The sequence below is a fragment of the Mustela nivalis genome (assembly GCF_964662115.1).
Source record: "Mustela nivalis genome assembly, chromosome: 10".
Taxonomy (NCBI): Eukaryota; Metazoa; Chordata; class Mammalia; order Carnivora; family Mustelidae; genus Mustela; species Mustela nivalis.
In genome coordinates, this window is record NC_139029.1 from 69,538,844 (window position 1) to 69,563,106 (window position 24,263).

The 24,263-nt window shown below is 41.4% G+C and overlaps 1 protein-coding gene and 1 long non-coding RNA gene across 2 annotated transcripts in view; one reads left to right on the forward strand and one right to left on the reverse strand.

The window, feature by feature from the left end:
- Nucleotides 1-8,261: 8,261 nt before the first annotated feature.
- The window catches only part of DDAH1 (dimethylarginine dimethylaminohydrolase 1), a 134,256-nt gene continuing 118,254 nt past the window's right edge, over nucleotides 8,262-24,263 (reverse strand). Inside the window, exons 5-6 of the mRNA XM_082688216.1 lie at nucleotides 13,788-13,931; nucleotides 8,262-11,564 (exon numbers count right to left, since the gene is read on the reverse strand). Coding sequence (XP_082544342.1) covers nucleotides 11,448-11,564; nucleotides 13,788-13,931 — 261 coding nt within the window. The 3' untranslated portion in view covers nucleotides 8,262-11,447. The remainder of the gene's footprint in view (nucleotides 11,565-13,787; nucleotides 13,932-24,263) is intronic.
- LOC309843210 lies at nucleotides 20,044-20,866 on the forward strand. The gene is made up of 2 exons (XR_014300009.1): nucleotides 20,044-20,173; nucleotides 20,517-20,866. It is a non-coding gene; the product is annotated as an uncharacterized lncRNA (long non-coding RNA).

A 24,263-nucleotide genomic window follows, 5' to 3' on the forward strand; every position in this document is an offset into this window, starting at 1 on the left:
GAATATAATGGGCTGCATTTGTATAAAACAGCATAGAGTACCACGTATTTTCAGACGAGATCGGGCACATTCAGTGTGGTATGGCCATAGACTACCAAGTATTTTCAAATAAACTCTCTCATTTGAAGTTCGCAACCACCCTTTGGGATATGAAGAGGACAAAGAGTACTATTACCATTATTTTTAAAAAGTTTTATTAAGATGAGATTCATATACCAAACAATTCACCCATTTAAGATGTACAAGTCAGGGGTTTTAAGCATATTCACTGATATACGCAGCCACTGCCACAATTGCTTTTAGAACATTTTCATTCTGTGAAAAAGAAACCTCCTATTCCTAAGCTGTCACTCCCTCTATTCCCCCCGTCCCTCCCCTTGACCCTGAGCAACCAGTAATTTCCTTTCTGTCTCTACTGATATGCTTATTATGGAATTTCACATACATGGAATCAAATGATATGGGGTCTTTGGTGACTGGCTTTTTTACCTCTGCGCAATGTTTTCAACATTCCTTCATGTTGTAGCATGTATCAATACTCCGTTTTTTTTTTTTTTTTAAATGACTCAGTAATACCCCACTGGGTAGTGCTAACCCATTTTGTTTATCTACTCATCATTTGGTGTACGTTGGAGCTGTTCCTACCCTCTGGTTATTTTGGATAATGCTGCAGCAAGCGTTCACGTACCGGTTTTTGCGTGGACATAGGCAATCGTTTCTCGAGTATATAGCGAGGAGGGGAAACGCTGGGTCATATGGTAACTGAATGTGGACATGTTAAGGAACTGCTGGGTTGTTTCCCAAAGTGGCTGCATTTTACATTCCCAAGAGCAGTGTATAGGGTTCTGATTCTCCACATCCTTGCCAATACTTTTATTATCTGACTTTTTGATTCTTCTTGTTCTACTGGGTGTGAAGTGGTATCTCCTTGTGACTTTGATTTGCATCAGAGATGTTGATCTCTGATACTTAATGATGTCTCATATGTTTATTGGTCATCAGTGTAATTTCTTTAGAGAAATGCCTCTTCAGATCCTCTCACCATGGTAAAATTGGGTTGTCTTTTTTTATTATTATTGAGTTATAAGAGTTCTTTATATATTCAAAATGTAATACTTTATCAGATACATGATTTGCATATATTTACTCCCATTTGGTGAATTATCTTTTAACTTTCTTGATACACAAAGTTTTCAGTTCTGAGGAAGTCCAATTTGTCTCTCTTTTGTTTTTCTTTTATTGCTTGTGCTTTTGGGGTCATATCTAAGAACCTATTGCCTAATTCAAGATCATGAAGATTTGCTCCTATGTTTTCTTCTAAGACTTTTATGTTTTTCTGCTTACATTTAGATATCTGACCTGTTTTGAGTTCACTTTTTAAATTAATTAATTAATTAATTAAAAATGATTTTATTTATTTATTTGAAAGAGAGAGAGAGTGAGCAGGAGGGAGACGGAGAAAGAATCTGAAGCAGACTCCAAGTTGAGCTCAGAGCTGGATGCAGAGTTCAGTCCCATGACTGTGAGATCATGAGCAGAGCTGAAACCAAGAATCGTTGGATGCTTAACTAACTGAGCCACCCAGGCACCCCGATTAGTTAGTTATTTAAAAATGATTTTATTTATTTATTTGAGAGAGGGCATGATTGAGGGAGGGGCAGAGGGAGACGGACAAGCAGACTCCCTGCTGAGCAGGAACCCAGATGTGGGGCTCAATCCCAAGATCCTGGGATCATGACCTGAGCCAAAGGCAGACGCTTAACCAACTGAGCCACCCAGGCACCCCTTAAGTTAATTTTTGTATATGGTGTGAGGGAAGAGTCTGACTTCATTCTTTTGAGGTGGGTGTCCAGTTTTCCCAGCATTGTTGAGGAAACTATCCTTTCTTTCCTTTAAATATTCTTTCAAACCCTAGCTAAAAATCAGCTGACTAAGTATAGACTTATTTCTAGACTCTCAATTCTATTGACCTATATATCTATCCTTATGCCAGTACCACACTATTTTAATTATTCTTGCTTTTAAATTTCACCATTGGGAAGTGTGAGTCCTCCAACTTTCTCTTTTTCAGTATTTTGATTATTGGGGGCTCCTTGTAATTCCCTATGAATTTTAGAATCAGCTCATCAATTTCTACAAAGAAGTCAGCAGGGATTCTAATAAGTTTTGCCTTGAATCTGTAGATCAATTTGGAAAGTATCAATATTTTAATACTGTTAAGTTTTCTAGTCAATGAACATGAGAGATTTTTCCATTTATTTAGTTCTCTAATTTCTTTCAACAATGTTTTGTCATTTTCAGAGCGTAAGTTTGTACTTCTATTAAATTTATTCCTAAGTATTTAATTCTTTCTGATGTTATGATAAGTGGAATTGTTTTTCTTAATTTCACTTTCAAATGTTCATTGCAAGTATATAGAAATGCAGGGTTTTTTTTTTTTTTTTATATTGGTCTTATATCCTAAAATTTTGCTGAACTCTTTTTATTAGGTCTAATCATTTTTTAGTGGAGTCCTCAGGATTTTGTATATATAAGATCATGTTATCTGTTAACAGGGTGAGTTTTACTTCTTCCTTTTCCAAGCTGGCTGCCTAAAGTTTAGCCCAATCTACCCATCTTCTCCCAGTTGCTTTTCATTACAAGCTTCACGGTTTTTTGAGAGTACCTTTAGACTTGAACTTCTTTACACTGTTGCAAATGAAGTCAGTACTTTGGTGAGGAATTTGAAGCTCTTGGTTCTGTAGCCTGCTTCTTGCCCTGGGCAAAATCTCTGAGGCTTGGCTCTGTAGCTGGGGGCGGGGGAAATTGTGGGCTCCTCTCTAAAGTGCCCTCTTTGCTTTAGCTGGTGAGTGTTAGTTGAAGGGGAGGCTGTAGCCTCAGGTCCTTTGGGCTTGCCTCTCCTGGCTAGCTATGGGAAAGGTGTTCAGGGCTTCAAATCCTTCTTGGTGCAGAGCTCAAGGTGTCTCAAAGAGCCTCTGTCCCATACAAGTGGGGCTGGGTGAAAGAATGGAACCCAACTTGAACCCCACTTGAACCCCACTTCCTAGACACACTTGCCAGAATTTAGTCGCAAAAGCATGTGGCTGGGGGCAGGATGAACAATGGAAGTCTCTCCTCTTACCTGTGGAGAGAAAGGGCTCTGTGTTCCTAGCTCTCTGTCTGGAATGGAGGTCTCTCTCACTGAGCTGGGAAGGGAGGGAGAAGAGTGAAAATACCACAGATTCTCACTGATCTTAACAAGTTTAAAAGATTTTCTTGACTCTTTCTTCACTTGATGCATGCACATTCAACCTTTTCCAGGGGCTTTAAGTGTTTCTTTAAAAAAAAAAAAAATCTTCTGTGTCAACTATACTTAAAAAAAAATATCGAGTGTACAGATTGGGAACTGTAGTTAAAAATATTGTGTACTTGATACTTGCTAAAAGAGTTGACGTTGAGTAATTCACTAAAAAATATTATCTATATAATGATCTATATAATGGTAATTGATGTGTCAATTAACTTGACTGTGGGAATCATTTCATAATGTATGTATGTATATCCAATTACCATGCTGTACAGTGTAAATGTGTTAAAATTTTGGTACTTACACCTGAATAAATCTGGAAAAAAATGACTCATCCAAAAAAAGTTGATCGGTGTTGTTGGGGAGTCAATCCACAGATCTCTTCCTGCGATCATGCGAGAAGTGAGCTCCTATGGTTACTTACTAGATGAGAACCACGTTCATATAGAGCCTGGCAGGGGTTGGGAGGAGCAGAGTGGGAAGGAAATCCCCTGGGATCAGAACACCACAAACACCTAAACATAGAATTGCAGGGTGGTAAAGGACATTAGATGTTACCTAGGTCAGATTTTACTGCCCAGATCAATCTCTCCACAGCCCCTCTTGCTTTTGGTCCTTGAGTCTCTGCTTGTACACCTCCAGAATGGAGAACTAACTGGATGAGTGTAGACCGAATATTATTCCTATGAACAACATAACCATGTAAAACCAAACACAGCTTGTGCCTAGCGGGATTGGCTGTATGCACAATCAAAAGGGGAAACAGAGGAAGTAGGTTCTGTGGAATCCTAAACAACTTTCTGTCACCAGGAGGTCATGAGCATGCTGTAAAAAAGCACCTAGCTGTTTCTGAACACCAGGTGCCTAAGAGATTGTTCTAATTTTGGAATTAACATAGTGCTTACTAAAGAGGTCTAGGACTCATGGGTCTGGAACGCGATGTTCACCCTCCAGCAGCACCGGCTCCTTGTCCTACTGCTGATTCTGCTCCAGTCATTTTCTGAAATTCAGAGAGGGAGAACCAGACCAAGGAACTGGCATGTGCCTAAAGAATTTGCCAAAAAATAGGATTTAAATGCCAACCTGGAGAGACAGATTTGGTGATGGCTGCTCCCTGAAGGGCGAAGACCTCCTTTTCATAGTGACATTGTGCTGATTACCTTCCACCTTCTCCAGCTCCCTTCTCTGCTCTTCTCTGGCAGCTCTATGGCTCAGGAAGCTCACCTCTGAAGAAGGCATTGCTGGGCCCCCCAACTAGCCATCCAGCTGTTGTGGTCAGTCAATGGGGAGCTCCAGCAGATCTAAGAGTGGGAAAAGAGAGGCTGAGCTATGTTTCCCTGCTCTGGAACATGGTCTCTGGCTGGAGCTGTGGTCCTTCTTTTTCTGTCTCAGAGGCAGTAGCATGATTTCTTATCCTTGTCCTGTTGAGCCTAGGGGTGTTGCTGACAGCAGGTTTCTGGGTGTCACCACCCCTTGTTTGCACCCTGAACATGCATATCTTTGACACATACCATCATTAAAATCTCTTTATTTGATCTAAGGGGGGCATGAATTCTATTTCCTATCAGATAAACTCCTTGTTACCATCCTTTCATGATCACAATGTTCCTTTGGTCTCCCCCAATTATAAACAAGCCTAGAAAGGAAGTAAGCCCCATGTTGCTGTCCTAGCATTAACTCTAGGGGACCCCATATGCTCACATGGGTCCCACGTAAACAGAACAGATGATTTTGTTCATATCCTGCCCTGGAATTTTAAGCCTCTTCTGGATCCACGAATCTGTTTATTCCATAAGCTCTTTCCAGAGGTAGAAGAGGAAACATTTCTCATAGCTTGGCTGTTGCTTAGAATCAGAATTTGTTTGGTTCCTGAACTTTTTCTGCCTCAATGTGAAATATCTAGTCTTTGTACCCTTGAGGGAGAGTGGGAAATTTCAACACATAGCACATGGTTTCCTAATTTAATTTGGAGCTGTTGTCCTCGGAGTTCTGTCCCAGAGTCCTTCCTACCTAATCAATAAGTTCCTTGTCCATGGACAGGAACTTTAAAAAAAAATTTTTTTTTAAACTTTAACTGGAGGAAAAAGCAAGCTACCTTCTTAGGTCTGTGTTAATTCACTCAAAGTCTTTCATTGTATTTATAGCCAAATGACTAAACTTTCTATTTATAAACAGAGGGGGCTTCCCAAGACCTAGAGACCCATCATTACTTGTTGGCATTCATGTCACAAGCCAGCCCAAGCTATATTTTACCAAGGGGTTAGCTGGCATACTGGTTTGAATCTTTTACTTATTTATAGTGACAGTAACATATTTGGCTCTTACACATTCTCCTAAAAGCCTGATAATCCCAGTTATCTTGTACTATAAGTGACCAGCTTTCACTGAGTTAGAGGAGAGTTTGGAGGGGGAAGAGAGAGGGGGAGAACTCCAACTTCCCAACAGTTCCCTAATGCAAGTACTTCTTCGGAACAGCCGTGTCGGCTACCAAGGAAACCTGTGAATTTGTCATGGAGGCTGTCAGGCTAGCTTAGAAGCATCAAGGATGAAAATCTTGAGTTATTTCTGGAGTGGTGATTGATGTTGCAAATAGAAGATGACATTTTGATGGGATCCTGACTTGCTGTGATAGGAGTTAATGAGGATAATGATGATGATAATGATGTTTACATTATACCTTTCTTCCAAAGAACTCTTGAGTCCTTTTATCTCGTCCGTGTTGAAAATGTCCCTTTGGAGTTGGGAGGGAAAGGTGTTATTAATTTGTTTTTCAGGAGAGGAAAAAAAAAAAAAAATATATATATATATATATATATATATAGAGAGAGAGAGAGAGAGAGAGAGAGAGATAATTGTCCAGATTTCAGGCTCCATTTTGGAGACGAGATGTTTAAATGACAAATTAAACTAGGGGAAATTAAACTTAGAGAAATGCCAGTCTCAGTTCCCATCATCATATACAATGCTGCCATGTTAAGCTCCAGTGATATCACTCCCTGACCCCGAAGTCTTCAGGAGATGCTCACAGACTGGCGAATTCAGTCCTAATATACTGTCTTAGCAGGCAAGACTGTTGACACTCCAACCTACATGGTCTCACTGTGCTCTTATATTTCCCCATGTTCCAGCAAAACAGATCCACTTGCTTGCCCCTGTCATCTGCTCTGAGCACCCCATTCTCCTTCCACAGTGTTCACTACACACGCCATTGCTTGTTTAATGTTTGTCTTCTCTGTGGATGTAAATTCCAGGAAAGCAGATCCTGTCACCATTGTACCCTCAGGGTCCAACAGCGTTAACTGGTCCATGACGGACCCTTCCAAAGTGTAGGCTATGCTCTCCCACCTTCATGCCTGGATTCCCACAGTCTTCCTCCACCTCAAAGGCCTGCCTCCTATCTTCACCTGAAGCCAGGGCTGCTCTTCTAAGCCTTGATCAAACCCCAGTTCCTCCATCGGGTCTCCCCTTCTTGAGAACCACCACAGCGCTGTTCTTTTTAGTTTCTATGTCGTAACCATGTGTGATCTTGGTAGTCTTCCTTCCTTGCCCCTCCCAGACTGCCAGGTCTGAAAAGACAAGAGCAGTACCCCAAAGCCTGTTAAACATGTGACCACCTGCCTAAAACTATTGTTGACCAGCATTATTCATTCAGCAAAAGTCCCATTTCAGAATCTGCAGCTTGTCACGAGAGGGGATTTTTCTCCTTCTTACCTTCCGTCATCCTTCTGGAAGGCTGGGAGAAAGATCAGTCAGGGAAACCCCGCCAATTCTTCCTTTAAAAAGTGTCTCCATTCTCTTCTGTGAGGAGTAAGTACTCTGGCACTTAGGTGAAGGGTTCCATTGCCTACGGGGGCCCAGGGCAGGTGTGCAGGGGTGGTAGTTGGCTTTTTTTTTTTTTTTTTAAGCTTCTGTGCCCATTTCAATGATGGCCTGAATACGGGAGAACTAACCAATGCAACATCAACTGAGAGGGAATTTTAATACTAGTGTGTGCTTCTAGTGAACAATTTTTACCTGTACCATTCAGTTTCCATAAGAAGACCCCAGACTGAACTAATTCTGGGTATATGTGTAACCTCATAAGCAGCACATTTTTGATAGCTTGAAGACCCCAGGCTACCAGCAGCATGGGCATACTGAACATCTGTGACATAACACTCCATATAAATTAGAAAGAGCTAATTTAATTTGTCGTTTGCTTCGACAACGGTATCATGGAATACTCAGGGCTGTTAAAACTGATGATGTAGATCTCCATTTACTGACATGGAGAGAGGCCTTCCCTTGCTAAAGGGAAGGAAGCAAGCTATCAAACATCATGACGGTGTGAAATTATTCCACATTTATATCTCTACCTATTCATAGATGGGTGGGTAGTCTTCAAAATGTTAACAATGGCATCTCTTTGTGATGAAATTTTGGATAATTTTTCTCTTCTGCTTTTATAGTTTCTCCTGTATTATTTGAATTTTATTTTTACAGAGAGCTATCATGTTTTACAATCAGAAAACGTATATAATAAAGCTACTTTTGGCCCCCCAAAATTGTTGGAAATAAAAAAAGACTCATTAAAAAATCTTCAAATGTCCTAACAGATGCCTATTGTAAAACAAGCAAACAAAAACCACAACCAAACTCTTGCATGCACAAGGGAAAACCTGTTCCACTGCTTTCGTGACTGAGCCCTATCACAGTCGGAGTGAAAGGGAACAAAGGAAGCCTCCAAGGAGGAACACAGGTGAGATCAAGACCTCTTGACTTCATAAGGGTGTCAGGCCTGCTTTTTAAGTGCTTGGAGTATGAACTATCATTTCAGATACCATTTTAATGCAAGCTTTTGGTGGCAGATTGATTTACAGGCGCAGTGTTTCTAATTATGGGACAACAGAAAAAACTTCCCCGCTGACAGCAAAGCAATTGGTAATTACAATTACTACAGCAGTTTTTGTTGCAAAAAAGAGACAGGTGCTGTTGGTCACAGTACAATTCACACTTTATTCCATCGTGATTGGTATACTTGTAGCATCAGGACAGCAAGAGACTAAAACCGGGTGCAGAACTTCTCTGGACTAGAGGGCGGTGAAAGGCATGACTGGTTTTGGCACACAGAGTGGAATACCATACATTGGCTGGAATGTGATGGTCAGTAAAACAAAATGCACAAGTCTAACACCATGTTGAGGCCATGTCTGAGTTCTGTAGAATGTTAAAGGTTAAATAATTACGAAGACTAACATGCAACTCTATATAAGTCACATTATTCACCTACAGACTATTTCCCCCGTAGAGATGAAGAGATAGCCTTAAGCTGTTCACAGTAGCTTAAAGAGCAATCAATACACCTTAGAGATCTGCCTGCTGATTTCTATAGCAATCCATTACAGTTGAAGAGATAATGCTAAATAATGTACTTTCTCTATATTGCCCCTGTTAGATTCTTACTAACCAACTAAATCAGAATTAACTTTTCCTTACTTTAATACAATTCCTAATGTCTTTACAATGTCAAAGAGCAGCTTCTGTTAGTTTATTTATCCTTATAAATCACAACAGACTAGAGGGGAATCTAGGTAACAGGTCATCGTTCCTCTGCAAAGATAATGTTATGCTGATTAGAACATCAAAAATTGCTACCACTATGCTGCAGATATTTTGGGTTTTTGCATCATCGTATCACAAAAGGAGTCCAAAGAAGACGATCTTATCAGTGACAGAGCAGAGAATACAGTTCTGTGAAGAGGCACATAGACTCTAAGTGATTTCTTGAGACAGAGGAGCAAAGAGGGGAAAAATGCAAAGGAAAGGAAAAGTGAAAAACAGCCTTCTGTAGAACAAATTGTTCAAAAGAAAAACCTGTTCACTTGCAATTGACTAAATAGAATACAGTTCCTCAATTTGGGATGACAGAAGTAAAGATATTGAAAATTATATGCCTCTTAGCTTTAATAGTAAGCCTAATGTGGCTAACTGGGTTAACTTTCCCGAGGTTGTTTTTGAGATGCCAGACTACCCCAGGAAGAAGTTCTGCTTTTGCCAGCACAGGGCCAGATTTAACCCAAAAGGGCAACCATAATCGCAGAGGACAATTTTTTCTTATGAAGTAGACCATGTGGGTAACATTCATTTTCTCTCTGGTAACAACACATTATTCACCCATCATGAGACCCTTTGAAACAAACCAGTGACCAAGATATGGTTCATTCATACCCTGCTATAACTAAGACACCTGCATGGGAATGAATTAAATGTTCAATAAAAAGGAGGAGAAGGAATTTTTTCAAATTTTGGCATAAAATCATTAAATAAATGAAAAGGATAGGTAGAGGTTAAGGTGTCTTGGTTTTGTCGGAGGCTGGTCACTTCCATTTGCTCAGGGGAGATATGAATGGAGGGAATTCTGTCTTGGTTACCAAACATAAGAAATGTTTGGTTAGAGATACATACGTCAGGGGCATCTGGGTGGCTCAGTTGGTTAAGCATCCCACTCTTGGTTTTGGCTCAGGGTCCTGAGATCCAGCCTAGGGTCAGGCTCCAAGCTCAGCGGGGAGTTTGCTCAAGACTCTTTCTCTACCCCTCCCCCACCCTCATGCATGCACTCTCTCTCAAATAAGTAAATAAATCTTAAAAAAAAAAAAAAAAGAATCACATAGGTAAGCAGAGCAAGCCTTGAAGTCATATTTCTTAATCTCCCTGATTGTTAATCTTGAACAACAAGCTACAGGCAATACAGGAAAGGTGGAGACGACTAGGAAGTTTGATAACATGCCTGGATCAGTCATCATTCCTTGGAAAGTACCATCTCCCTGGCCTGTTAAAAGGCTGATTCTTTCAGGTTTAAGTAAAAGACAATGATCTCTCCCTTCACTGTGCCATTGTTCTTTGTAAGAGACCAGCATCAGTTTCAGGTTGTGTAATTTAAAAGCTAGAGAGGAAAGAAATTTTAATTGAATTCCACAGTATATATTCATAGATATTTCAAAGTGGAATTGTCCATTGTCTGTGGTTTCAAGCACCAAGCCGATCACTTCCTGAACATGCTGCATCTGGCTCTCACGAGACCATCAATAATCATTTGTAGATGCAATGTCTCTTTTGAAAGAACTAACTTTGCTAGACCAGGATAATTGCAGGGGGTAGAAGTCTGGAAGTAGGGTGAGTCATGATGAGAGGGGGTGGGAAGAGAAAGGAGCCGAAGGAAAAAATAAGACTATTCCCCGAGGTCTACAAATGGTCAGTAATGAAGCAAAAATGCATGGAATGTGACTTAAAGATTTCTGAGATGTGCCCATGGGGTGTTTCCAGGCTTCTCGATCTATGATCTCTAGCAACCCTCTGGAGCTGAATTTACCTTCCTAGGTGTGGTGCCCTACTTCTTCTGGAATTCAGATGTCCGGGACAAACCCCATCAGGATATGCCTATGCCTGGTTAACTGTTCCCCAAACAGTCATTGTGATTTTGGTCACAGTTCTGCTGAGGGACCTGTCTGTCCTTCCTGGGGACAGTGAGGGTGGTGGCTGAAGATGGAGCCATGGGTCAGAGGAGGCTAATGTGGCAGACAGGAGGGACCCGCAGGAAGGTACCCAGAAGTCAAGACCCTGGATTTTACCCAAGGCAACAGAAGTGAGAAAGGCAAAAGAAAGCAACTGGCAATGAAATATCCAGAGTTCAGATGAAAAAAAAGGAAGGAAAAGGGGAGAAGCCAGGAACCAAGGAATTTCACAGGAACCAAAGATGATGAGCAATACAAACAGGAAAAAAGAACCCCTGGCCTATCTGACTGATCAAGAAGACATTCTTTAGCCAATACTGGCAACTCAACAGCATATATATATATATATATATATATATATATATGCTCACATTGATAACACAAACACGGAAAGGAGTATTTCTTTGCTACCATTAATCACAGTTCAATAATTCATGAGCTCTATATTTTCTAGATTGCTTAATTCATTTAGCAAAACCCACAGTTTAGGTACCACCACAAGGGGAGGGAGGGGAGGGTGCAGAACGGAGCAAACTCAGAAGGAGACTTTTGTAAACCAGAGTTAGTAGCACAGTGGCAAGTAGATTGTCAATGAACACGACAGGAGCGTACAGTCATCGGCCTTGTGAGTGCGGTATTGCCGGCTACGAGGAGAGTGGGGGGACTTCGACTCAGGAGTCTACCTTCTTGTTAATTAAAATCGAGCTGCATGTGAGCAGCCCGTCCACCTTTTCTAGTTCAGAATGGCTCACAGGGATCAGCATATGGTCCTTCAGCTTCTCATAAACCTGCAGCAGAAATCAAGGAAAGGTAAAGCAGAAGGGTTATGTTTCCGCCTCTGTCTTACCCCCGTCCTCCCCACCCCCCACCTCCTCGCCTAGTGTGAGGATTCATTTGGCTCACGAGTTTAGGCTTCTCAGCCATTGCACCTCAAGAGGCGCGTGCAGTCTAGACCACACCGGCCCCCAGTGGAGCGAGAGGCCCTGGTGAATCACAAGCTCAATGCTTTGACCTCAAAGTCGAAGATGTGTCAAAAATGTGGTTTTACCAGAGACGCCTTCACTCTGCCGCTGTCCCTGAGAGACTGAGTGGTGCGTGAAGGCCAGTGGCAGTGTTTTCAGTCTGAATATTGCCCTTCCTCGCCACACTTTAAAACCCTTTCTACTAAACTTTAAGGTTTCTCTCCTTACCAACACCACTGGAAAAACTCGACAAGACAGACTCCGAGTGAAGTGTTTCAGGTCACACTGCTTTTCAATGACAGGTGTGAATCTTATAGCATCTTTTGACATAATAGAAAGCATGTGTCTAAACTTTGAATTAAAGGTCCACAGATTTTTCTCTGATGATCAAACAAAGCACATTTTTTTTTTTTTTTAAAGTACAAAATCACCTGGAACACACTGTCAAAAAAAAACGATCTACCATGCTTCTTTAGGAAGAATTGTTCCTTAAATTTCACTACGGCGGCTAATTAAGAGTGCTGGAACCAGAGTGGGGCTCCAGACCCAGTTCTGTCAACCCACCACCTAAAGTGTGACTTCAGCCAAGTGCCAGATTCCCTTCTAGCCTTGGGTTACTGTTCGGTAAAAGCAGAGTAACAAGAGTGCCCTCACAGGGCTGCTGCGAGGTATAAATCAGATAATGCCCAGAGTGGGCTGGGCCCCATGCCTGGCAAAGAGGAAGCCTCAGTAAACATGGACGTTATCATCGTTACTGTGGATAGACATGGATAGACACAGGGCTGAATCCAAAGCCGTTAATCATCCGATCATCAGACAATCCATGTGGCTGGAGAAGCACGAACGGTCCAGAGCCTTGTTTCTCCAAGTGGGTTCTCTGACCCGGGTGCTTATTGAAATTGCAGATTCTAGGGTGGGGGGTCTAGAAACCTGTATTTTTAAACAATCCTGATGCACAATAAAGTATGAGACCCTCTATTTATCTGAGACCTGGTTAAGCCCCATTCTGGGCTCAAGGGTCCTCTGTTCTCCTCAGGTTCACACTTCCAGCCATGGAAACAGAGAAATCATCTATGTATCTCCCCATTTTCTTTTTATCTGCCGAGAAGGTGACTGATTCAGAAGATAAACCTGGTGATTACACAGTATCATGTATCTGAAAGGTGGCCAAAATATTTTCTAAAATCTTTAAAGATATAAATTTTAAGATGCATAAACAAAAAACCAGTGGCTATTAAGGGCTCTTCTGTCATGCTGAGTGTCAGTACCTGATTCCTCTGGGCAGAGAGCAAGATGCTGAAATGCCTAAAACAGATATGGACACTTGGAGGGTCTACGGGTGAGCACTGCTGTGACTGCGTGTGCAGAAGAGACTGGCAGAATGCCCCGAAGGACAAGGAACATCATCTTAGACCAGGAAAGAATGGGACAACTCCCGTGGTGGCGAACAAACGCAGAAGCTCTTAGAGGGACAGGTGCCTGATGACAAGTGTGTCATCTTTTTGATCCATCGCTACCCGGGATGCACAGCCCAAAGCCCCTTTTTTGCAGCCTTGACAATGAGCACCCACTTCTTTGGGTCACTCTCACTTCTCTGTCATAAAAAAACAAATGACCTTCTGGAGAAGGGCAGCTCAGATTTGTCAGAAAACAATGACACAGTTGACCATCCAACTGTTAAGTCTCTATGTTGAGTGTCTCAGTGCGGGGAGATACGTGTCACCAGAGCTGCAGCAAAAATGTGCAAAATCCAAATACTTACTTGAAAAGTTTTGAATACCGGGCATGATCACCTCAATTACTGTGCATGTGTTTGTCATCAGAGACAAGAATGAGAAGAATGAGTTAAATTAACTTTCCTTGTGCCCTAAAACTATATTATCCTCTCTGCTTTCTTAATGATTTGACGTGTATAGAGAAAAAAGAAGCCCCTGTTATTTGTCACTCCATCATGAAAAAAATCCCCAGGCAGGAAGACTGTCACAGAGAGGCCTACTCAGCTGCACTGGCCACAAAGGCTGGTTTTGTTTGTTTGTTTGTTTGCTTTACCTTTGCACTTTCTGGATATTCTTCTGGGGTGCGGTGTAGCAAGACGTGACCTTTGCTGGGGATATTTAGGTAAATACAGTTTGCGGCCGTGTCATCAGGCATAGTGAGCTTGTCATAGCGGTGATCACTCATCTGCTGCATGATCTATAAGGAGAAACACAGCAGGTTTCAGCGGAGCACTTCCCCACACTTTCAAACAGAAGGAAGGCAGTGCATGGGTATAAGCTCGCGACGGACGCCGAAGAATGTTCCTGAGAAGTTTTTGCCTATTTCCTCTAGTCATTTAGATCCCAGAGGAAAACCCCATGAAGTCAGGATTCTCTGGAAGAACTGCAAGCGTTTTCTTCTTCTTTTTAAAGTATGTGTTTGTCTGTAATTTTAAAAAGGTTTTAAAACTGGCCATAACTTTTCCACTTTTTGTTCATATGATCTATCAGTGAGACATGAAATGGACACATATGCAAAAGGCCCAGCTGGGGTTTTGATGACATCCTTGGCTGAGTAAGCAGGGCTGTCCTAGTCTATAGGAAAAAAGGACCAGAGTGGTAATCATTCTGGTCAATAATCTGATTTAGCAAAACACACACACACACACACACACACACACACACAATTTCCTCTTGCAGATACACTTAAATTGAATTAACCTGTCTGATGGCAGGGGATGCCTTTAATACAATAAGCATAAAAATCACTTGAGGCGAATGTTAAACTCATATTCTCAGGGCTCACCACCAGGGATTCTGATCTGGCAGATCTGAAGTGAGATGCAGAGATTTGCATTTTAAAGTTCTCCAGGTAATTCTGAGGCAGATGGTCCCAGACCACACTTGATGAAAACAAAACAAAACAAAAAAAAACAACAAAAAAAACCCACCTGATTTAGCAGGCCTATTAATCAAATGATGGGTTTATAAATGCCTTCATATATAATAACTTTAAAAAAATCACAGGAGTGAACTCTATAAAATTTTTAGAAATTGACACCTTATCCTCATCTCAACATAATCAAAATGGAAACCCAAAAATCAACCACCCCTCCTTCACTACAAAAATATCCAAACACCCAAAACAGATAAACAAACAAAAGCCAAATATATTTTCTGCTTCATCATGTAGACTCTTTTCATTCTTGATCAATATCCATATATTTTAAGGAATCTGCTGAAATGTCATGCCATAAGGGTATAACAAGATCTTTTCCATAATCTGGTTTGATTTTACCTTTCTGACCAGGTCTCCCTCTACCTTTCAATATCTATATGGAAATGTGCTTCATATTACTAGACCTCAGAAGTAGGTAGGCTTGCCCACTCAGTGGTGGCAGCAAACGACAGTAAGATTCACAGTGTGGAAGAGAGCAATAACTCCATGCTCCTTGTAGAAAGTTCATGCCAAAGAGAACATGGAGAGTGGCATAGAATAAGCTCTCCCTGACTCGCCAGTCAAATAAACCATTCACTTCTCCTCGTGTGGAATATGTCAAAAGTCGGGAGAGGGCACAAGTAATCTGAAAATGGAATATCCTTTGCACAGAAAGAAACATCAGGTATGGGCATGAGCTTAAGCCCTGTACCAAAGGCTGAGAGACACAAAGATGAGTGGGACACAGATCCAGTTTTTTTTTTTTTTAATTTTACTTATTTATATGACAGAGAGAGAGATCACGAGGAGGCAGAGAGGCAGGGAGGGGGTGGGGGAAGCAGGTTCCCAATGAGCAGACAGCCCGATGCGTGGCTCAATTCCAGGACCCTGGGACCATGACCTGAGCCGAAGGCAGAGGCTTAACCCATTGAGCCACCCAGGCACCCCCAGATCCAGTTTTTGCGAGGTTACAGCCTAATGGAGGAGACTGGCAGACAGTTATACAGAAGAAGAAACGGGGTACCACGGGAAACATTTAAAATGTATTATCTGATCACAGAACTCCCATCTTACAGATGAACAAAACAGACTGAGAGAGATCAAATAACTTACTTGCTCAGAGTCACATGGGTAGATTCAAACCCACATCTGAACAACTCAAACCCTTCTCTATTAATTGTCTTTCTTTGTCCTCTTTCTTGACTTCCAGGGCTGTGGCAGTTCTTCCTCTCCTAGTATATGCGGTAACATCGACCTTTTTGCCCTCATTTGTCACTTAAAATTTATTCTTTTGTGACATCATTAACTCTTCTTTCATACATAAGCCTGTTACAACATGCTACAGTTTGGGGTAGCCACAGGACTGACTGGGCTGGATGTCTGCCTTGTGCTTCTTAAATTGTCCCCTAAAGGGACAGGCCCATAGAGGGCATCTCCTGCCGTGGTGGTTCTTTACAGCCCTGATGGAGATACCTTAGATCTACTTGAATATGTGGACACTTAAGAAGTTAAAGACATTCCTCAAGAGTAGCTATTCTAAGAAAATTAAAAACATATTCAACCTAGCCCTCCCTATATAATGGATATGCCCAGAAATACTATGGAGAGGCTTATAAGAAAAAAAATCCATATCCAAGTAGCTCTCTTCTATTATGAATTGCTACATAAATGCATCTTATGCAGACTTTCTTTTTGGCTGCTTTTAAAACATATTAATAATACCTTCCATTGTGTGGAAGGGGGCACATTAGACCATCAACTGGAGTAAGACCTGGGTTTAAGCTTTTTTTGTTTTTTGACCTCTTGGTTTTCTCACTATAAAACTGAGATAATAATAGTCTTTCATATACTTATTGTAAAAGTTAAATGAAGATAATGTATATAATAAGGCACAGTAATAAGCCCTTACTAAGCTTCGAGTATTTTATGGCAGCATGACCAGACAAGTAAGGGTCAAGTTGTTAGCTGCAATCAGAAAGAGCTAGGTCTGAATCCTGGCCCTGCTATACACTGTGTGACCTTGAGCAAGCTCCTCAAGCCTCAATTTCTTCAGCTATTAAATTGGATGATAGTGTCATACCTATTTCTCATAGAGTAGCTCTGAACATTTTATTTATTTTATTTTATTTTGCTTTATTTTATTTTTTTAAAGTAGGCTCCATGCTAGGCAAGTGGGGCTTGAGCTCAAAAACCTGAGATCAAGACCTGAGCTGAATTCAAGAGTCAGACATTTAACCAACTGAGCCACCAGATGCCCCTGAGGGTTATTTTTTTTAAAACAAAGCAAAACAGATTATGTCTATGAAGTGCTTAGCACAAGTTCCTAGTACATATTAAATGTGTAATAAATATGCATACTTCCCTCTTTGTTTCCTGCAAGTCATTTGGCATCTAGCAGGTGATCAAAATGTGCTTGCAACTAATTGATTTATTTTTCCCTCCCCTTCCTCCACCCCTCCCCCTTCTTCTTTAAAGATTTTATATATTTGAGAGAGAGAGAAAGAGCATGAGCAGGGGGAGGGACAAGGGGAGAGGGAGGCTCTCTGCTGAGCAGGGAGCCCAATGCGGGGCTCCATCCCAGGACCCCAGGATTATGACCCAAGCCAAAAGAAGACACTTAACTGACTGAGCACCCAGGCAGCCCTTCCTCACTCCTTTCAAAGGCTATAGCAGACCTCAAAGAGTACACTGAGGGGACTCCTGGGTGGCTCAGTGGGTTAAGCCTCTGCCTTTGGCTCAGGTCATAATCTTAGGGTCCTGGGACTGGGCCCCGCATTGGGCTCTCTGCTCATTGAGGAGCCTGCCTCCCCCTCTCTTTGCTTGCCTCTCTGCCTCCTTGTGATCTCTCTCTCTGTCAAACAAATAAATAAAAAAATCTTTAAAAAAAATGAGTACACTGAGATGTTCACAATTTATATATATGAACAACTGCATATATAAAAACAAGGTATGGTCTTCGTCCAGATAAAGAAATATAATTCATTAGCTAATCTTTAATTAATTAATTAAAAGGAAATATAATTCATTAATTAATGTGAGCTAAAGCCAATGTTTGGCTTTTCCTAAAGCTGTACAGTAGGACACTACAGTCTATGGTCCTACCCAAAAGATTCTGGATGTAACGTGACAGGAAGTGGTGGATCTGGGACAAGCTAGACAGTCTGCAGCACCTGAAAGCATTAAAACAAAGAAAGAAAAGAACAAAACTTTGTGTATATTGAAATGACCATACATATGTCTCTGTCAATTTGCAATCCTATGATTTAATAAAATGGTCCAGAAGCCCAGTGAGAAGACGGATTCTTCAAGTTATTAAGTGGAACTGTCTCTAAATCAACACACAAATTGGGATTTATGAAACTTTTCAGCCATCACTCTTAGTCAGCCTGGCCAGCATGTTTCTTTCTGGGTACAGGGTCTAGGATTATAGTATGTCTGAATCTCTACTTATTATGTGTTATTGAAGGTGGGCCAAGATGGCTACTCTGCTCATTTACAGCTAGAAGTGATTGTCTTTCATGTGGATTAGATTGAGTTTACCCGAGAAATTCAGGATTACTTCCAGACCACCAGGAGACAGTTCCCTGGGCCAGAGGCTTACTAAGTAGGGCCTCAGCGGGCTTACTAAGTAGGAAAAAGATCCTTAAAACATGATATGTACAGCCCTTGTTACCTCGTCAAGCTCAGACACAAAGAAAACAAAATCCAGAAAATTGAGTATTTCCATTGACCTAATTTTCTAAGCCACTGGGAGAACCATGGGCAGCATATTTTGGTCCATCACATTCAGACTCATTGCTCCCACCATTCATAAGCACTAGAGAGTGGCCAGTTGATTTTCCAGTTTAATTCATGGTCTACAGATAATTCACTACATTCTTTATCCAAAGGTTACACTATTATCCTAGTGTAAGAAGAGCTGAAAGAGAAAGGAACACAGCAAGATCACACCTATGGGCCTGACTATACCTTCAATGGTCCCACGAGCAGCCTGGCAACCTCTCCGTCTGACTCATGCATGTCCGGTAGTGACTAAGGAGCAGAAACATGGAATGTTGTACATTCCAGAGGAAGTATTATCGAGGAGTGTTATCAGAGCTGACTTCTTGTTTATTAGTGAGGGAACAGATTAAAATCTCCAAGGTCGTGCCTACTTGAAAAAGTTCCCAGTTTCTTTCGGGTAATAGAGACTATATTTCCGTTCCTGGGGTGTTTTATTTACTTGGGCTCCACCTCTTTCCACCCTCCCTCCCATCCCCCACCTTCAGCTCCTTGAGGGAACAATCACACTCCTTTGGTGTGTTTGCTTTGTTCTTCAGTTAACGACATTTATTTGAAATTGTGATCACTGGTTTTCCATACTCATTAGTACTTCTCTTCTTTTCCAGACCTTATATTTATAATTTATAGCTTCTGGTGGGAGTATTCTTAAAAATTACTGACATCAGAGCTAGTACCAACTTCCCATTGTTTGAGGATAGTTACATTTTTTTCACTGTTGTCAGGAAAGGAATTATACCCTGGGGGGGGGGGGGGATAATTTAACACTGGGACTAGATACAGTAATTCATTGATAAATGCTACTCTTAAATGTCTTAACAAAGCCACCTTAGGAGAAGATTCTCAATCAATTTATCTAGGCCCCATGGTTATCATTTTAAGACAGGTTAAAAAATGTGCCTAGAGAAAAGGCTTTTAATAACAGAACAGGCCCCATTTAGAGTAGTGAGGGGTTCTGTTCAACGGGGGAAAGGAGGCAACAAAATCAGGCATCCTCTTTCTAAATGAAAACGATTTAGGAAATGGTAACTTTAAGTAATAAACAAAAAAAATACATTTTTTTTTGTTTTTGTTATTTTCTTGAAAAAGTCAAGGTACTTATTCTAAACACAAAGGGTTTCTGTTTCTGGAACAAAGAACAGGTTTCTCTTTTCCTGTGAGAGTGATTGTTTTCCTCCTTCCTATATGTTGGTATTGTCTGAACAAGACAACCTGATACTTATTTATAGCTGGGACCAGGAAATACAGGGATATACACAAGGCAGGGCGCTAACCATTCAGAGAGGAACAGACAGAAAAAGATTCAGAAGACCATATCTCTAACATCTTTCCTCTGTTGTTGGAGCTCGTGCTGTGAGGCTGTGCTCCCGGGCACCTGGGGCAGGGCAGGGCCCCTAAGAGCTCGGGCTCCTGAGGATGAAGATGCAGCCACAGTGAGGGGAGGAGCAGGTTTTGTTTGCTCTCTGTGGCTGCACAGAAGCCTTTGTTAAAAGATGAGCATCATTTCAAGTATCTTGAGAATGTAGCTGTTGGCTGTGCAGTTCTATGTGCCAGCATTTTTTCCTAAAAAAGGGTGGAGGTGGTATATTGCTCCAGAGCTCTGTGTACAGTGTTCTTTTAACCCCAGGGGATCGACTTCCTGCTTCTCACAATGTTCCAAGCCAGACTGGAAAGGAGGAAGCACCGAAACCCTCCACAGACACACTAAATTCCGGAGAGGCCCTGGACTCCGGATAATATGTGTGAGTTTGACCCGGCTCTAGAGGAAGATCTGAGGCGTCAAGTCCTTGCTGTAAATGCCATTTCGGACTTGTGCCATTTCCCAGAGGAATTATTCCACTTTGTGTAAAACAGAGTATTACTGGCATTGGACACAACCAGTGTTTGGTTCAATCCAATAGTTCTTGATGGAAGGGCCCCCGGGGGCTAGACAGGACAGCTAGAGGTGGGAAAGAGAAAGACATCCAAAGATAACTGAGTTGCAGGCTCTTCCTTCAGGTGATGACAATCTATAATTTAAGGCAGGACAAGCGCACGAAGGGGATGCTAGCAGTGAAAAGAAAGTAAAGCTCACTTCCATTACAGGCACCCCCTTAATGAAGAAGGCACGCGGCAGAGCGGAAATGGCTCTGAAAACCACCGAATCATCGTCGCCGAATCCTCATGGTCTGTTACACAGCGGCTGATCTGGAGGAATCAGCCTTGCTCCCCAGAGTGGAGCTGTCACAAAACAGAGTGGGAAACGTCTGGCTTTTAGCCCAAGAGAATTTGCATGGCTAGTTGTATTAACAACCAGGCATTTCCGGCAGTTCCCAGCATTTCTGGGAATTTTCTCATTCAAAGGGCTGGAAGGCGGCTACATTCTCCCACTTGTTACTCATGGTTTCTTTGTATTACATCAATTATTAAAAAAAAAAAAAAAATTCTTGGGCTAATGTTTCACAGAATGCTTTAGGACTTATATGGGTCAGATACTGAAAGGGGTACAGAAGGTATTTAGAGACGGCTAGGGAATATTCAGAGTGTGTTTGGCTCACTCATAATTGGTCATTTATGAAATATACATATGTACCCTTTCCAACATATCAAAACACTCAATACTAAGAAGAACAGATTATAGATTCTTTTGAGATATATAGTATGTGATTTTCAAGCACACTATTTGTTGCTACCATATATCTAAAATCATTCATTCGTTTATCTGCTCATCAAGAGTTTATTGAGAGCTGACAATTTACCAGGCATTAAGCCCAGGCAGTCCTTTTAAGGCTGAGTCAATATAACTACAGACAATATTCTAGAACTGTTATGTTTTCATATTTAATGGATCTTTCCATGGATCAGCTCAAAATGAACAGAACCTGAGAAAGGCTGTCTGTTAAATATTCTCTCTGAATAGATGGGCTACACAGATCCTAAGAGCGAAGCAACATGGTTCCTTTTAGTTAAATCTGGGCCAACCTTCAAGGCCAAATATTTCCTTTGAAGCTAGCTGCCATTTCCTCCACACATTCCCTCATATATTTGGAGTTGCTGTTTTTGTTCAAATCATAATGCCCACCTGAACATGGGGACAAAAGACTTCTCTCCTTCAAACTACAACCACAAAGCACACAAACCTTTTCTGGAAGGGATTCTCAAAAACAATGGTTTCTGTGGAAGGCTGGGAAAAACTCTCACCCTCTTATTAGAGGACCAGTCTGAGCTCAATGGAGGGCTGGGGGGCAAGGCACAGGCAGGAGGAACAAGGGAGATTCTCTGGGTGAGTCACAATCCTCATTTTCTAATTTCAGGGGTATAGAGGAAAGAAATTCAGACCAAAGCACCACTTCCAAAATGCAAAATCTGGGATCCTACCTCCTTTCTGATCCCTGCCATACATTCTCTAAGACTAGCTCTGTGGCAGAAACAGATCTCCTATAGTCTTGTTCATAAAGATATATCTTGTTGCCTACTTAGATATTGAAGTCATGCCCTGGCTATGCTTTCCCAGATACCTGCACCCTAAGCCCACCTTCAAAAATTAATTCCTTTGGGCTTGGGGATCTCCTAGGCTCCCTGTGTCATTTGATAGCAAGAAACAACTGGACCATTTATTGAGCTATCTTCTATTTACTGGTGGTTCATCTATTCTTCATTCATTTCTCACAGTTATCCATTTTTACAAATGAGAAAACTAAGGTTCAGAGAAATTCAGTAATTTGTCTAAGGTCACATGTTAAGACAGTAAACCCAGGATTTAAGTCCAAGTCCATCAACCTCCAAATCCCTATCTTTTTCCTGTCACACCAAACTACCACCTCTCCAATATCCCTTGAAAGACTACACTCTGAGCTCACTAAATTGCAGCCTTTGGGCTGATTTTTCTTGTAGATACAACTTGTTTGACATGCATATATTTTTATTTTTTAAATATTTTATTTATTTATTTGAGAGAGAGAGAGAGAGAGAGAATGGGGAGAGCAGAGGCATAGAGGGAGATGGAGAAGCAGACTCCCCGTTGAGCAGGTAGCCCAATGTGGGACCCAATCCCAGGACATGAGCCAAAGGCAGATGCTTAACTGACTGAGCACCCAGGTGCCCGACATGCATGTGTTTTTACAAGTTTGCATTTAAATGCTTTTAGATGGAGAAGGTCTGATTCCTGAAGTCATCTAAGTTCTCTACTGAACTATAGGGATTGTTTTTTTTTTTTTTTTCAAAGATTTTATTTATTTATTTGACAGACAGAGATCACAAGCAGGCAGAGAAGCAGGCAGAGAGAGAGGAGGAAGCAGGCTCCCTGCTGAGCAGAGAGCCCAATGGGAGGCTCGATCCCAGGACCCTGGGATCACGACCTGAGCCGAAGGCAGAGGCCTTAACCCACTGAGCCACCCAGGCGCCCCAGGATTGGTTTTCTTAAAGCTAGCTGTTATATTCTTTAAGGAGATGATAGAAGAGCAAAGCCTTTGAGAATGGAAAAAGACAGTGGCTTAAGAGGAATTATCACTTCTAGATAGGTAGGTTTCAGAGTGAGAGAGAAGAAATGACCAAACACACGCACTTTGCAATGATGCCCCCAATCAATCCTGACCCTACCACTGGTGGATTAGTGCTTATTTTCTATATGAGCAAATATTCCTTGATTATCTCATCAAAAGGGCATGAATTTAATTTTTTTTTTTTTACAATAATTGTTATTGCTTTGATTTAGAGTCATTCAAAATCCTCTGCCCTGTCTACTTGATTCTTGCGAAAATGTTGCCTTGGGGTTAGAGAAGAATCTGTCCTCATGAAAGAGCGCTTTTTTTTTTCCCCTGGAACGAGATGACAAAATCATCACTGGGGCCTCCAATTCTATCTTAGCCTAGATGGTTAAAAAAAAAAAAACTTTAGGGGTACCTGGGTGGCTCAGTGGGTTAAAGCCTCTGCCTTTGGCTCAGATCATGATCTCAGGGTCCTGGGATCGAGCCCGCATAGGGCTCTCTGCTCCGCGGGGAGCCTGGTCCCCACCACTCCTCTCTCGACCTGCCTCTCTGCCTACTTTGTAATCTCTGTCAAATAAATAAATAAATAAATAAATAATCTTTAAAAAATAAATCTTTAATGTATATCTGTATTCTGAGATTTTTAGCTCCAGGCAGTAGTGTGCTGGTAAATGTAGGGGAAAATACATGCATAATATACCCACATAAATTTATTATAAATTTTACTGATATGAAGGATGGGTAACACACAATTTATAAATAATAATAAAATAGTCAGTACTCTCACATGTAAATTTCATACTGCCAACTGATTCTCACAAGAGAATGCTTCTGTTGATTTTTGCTGATCAGGGAGCCTGACGTGTGGCTCCATCCCAGGACCTGGGGATCATGACCTGAGCCGAAGGCAGTCGCTAACCAACTGAGCCACCCAGGTGCCTCAAAATATCTGAAAATTTAACAATCAACCTCATAAGCTGGTAGGAGCTGACTCCAGGAATCCGCTGCCCTACACAGGAAATTTCATGGTTTTATAAGACTTGGTTCATGGATGTTATTAGCTTAAGTTGGCTGTTCATAGAAAGTTACCTCTCTGGTAATGCCATGGGTAAGTTTAACTTTAAAATCTGGCTCATATAACTTTTGTGTCCTCTTGGGCAAACAATGATTGGGGATTAACTTTCAATGGATTTATGAAACTCATGAACTCTTGGAAGGAAGGGTGGCAAATTGAGTTCGTTAAATAGGAGCTTGAATTCATCAAAGCTCTCAAACAGGCAAAATAAGGTGAAAAGGGTTTTAATCCTTTTTTTTTTTTTTTTTAAACATAGGCTCCAGGTCCATCATGGAGCCTAATGTGGGGCTT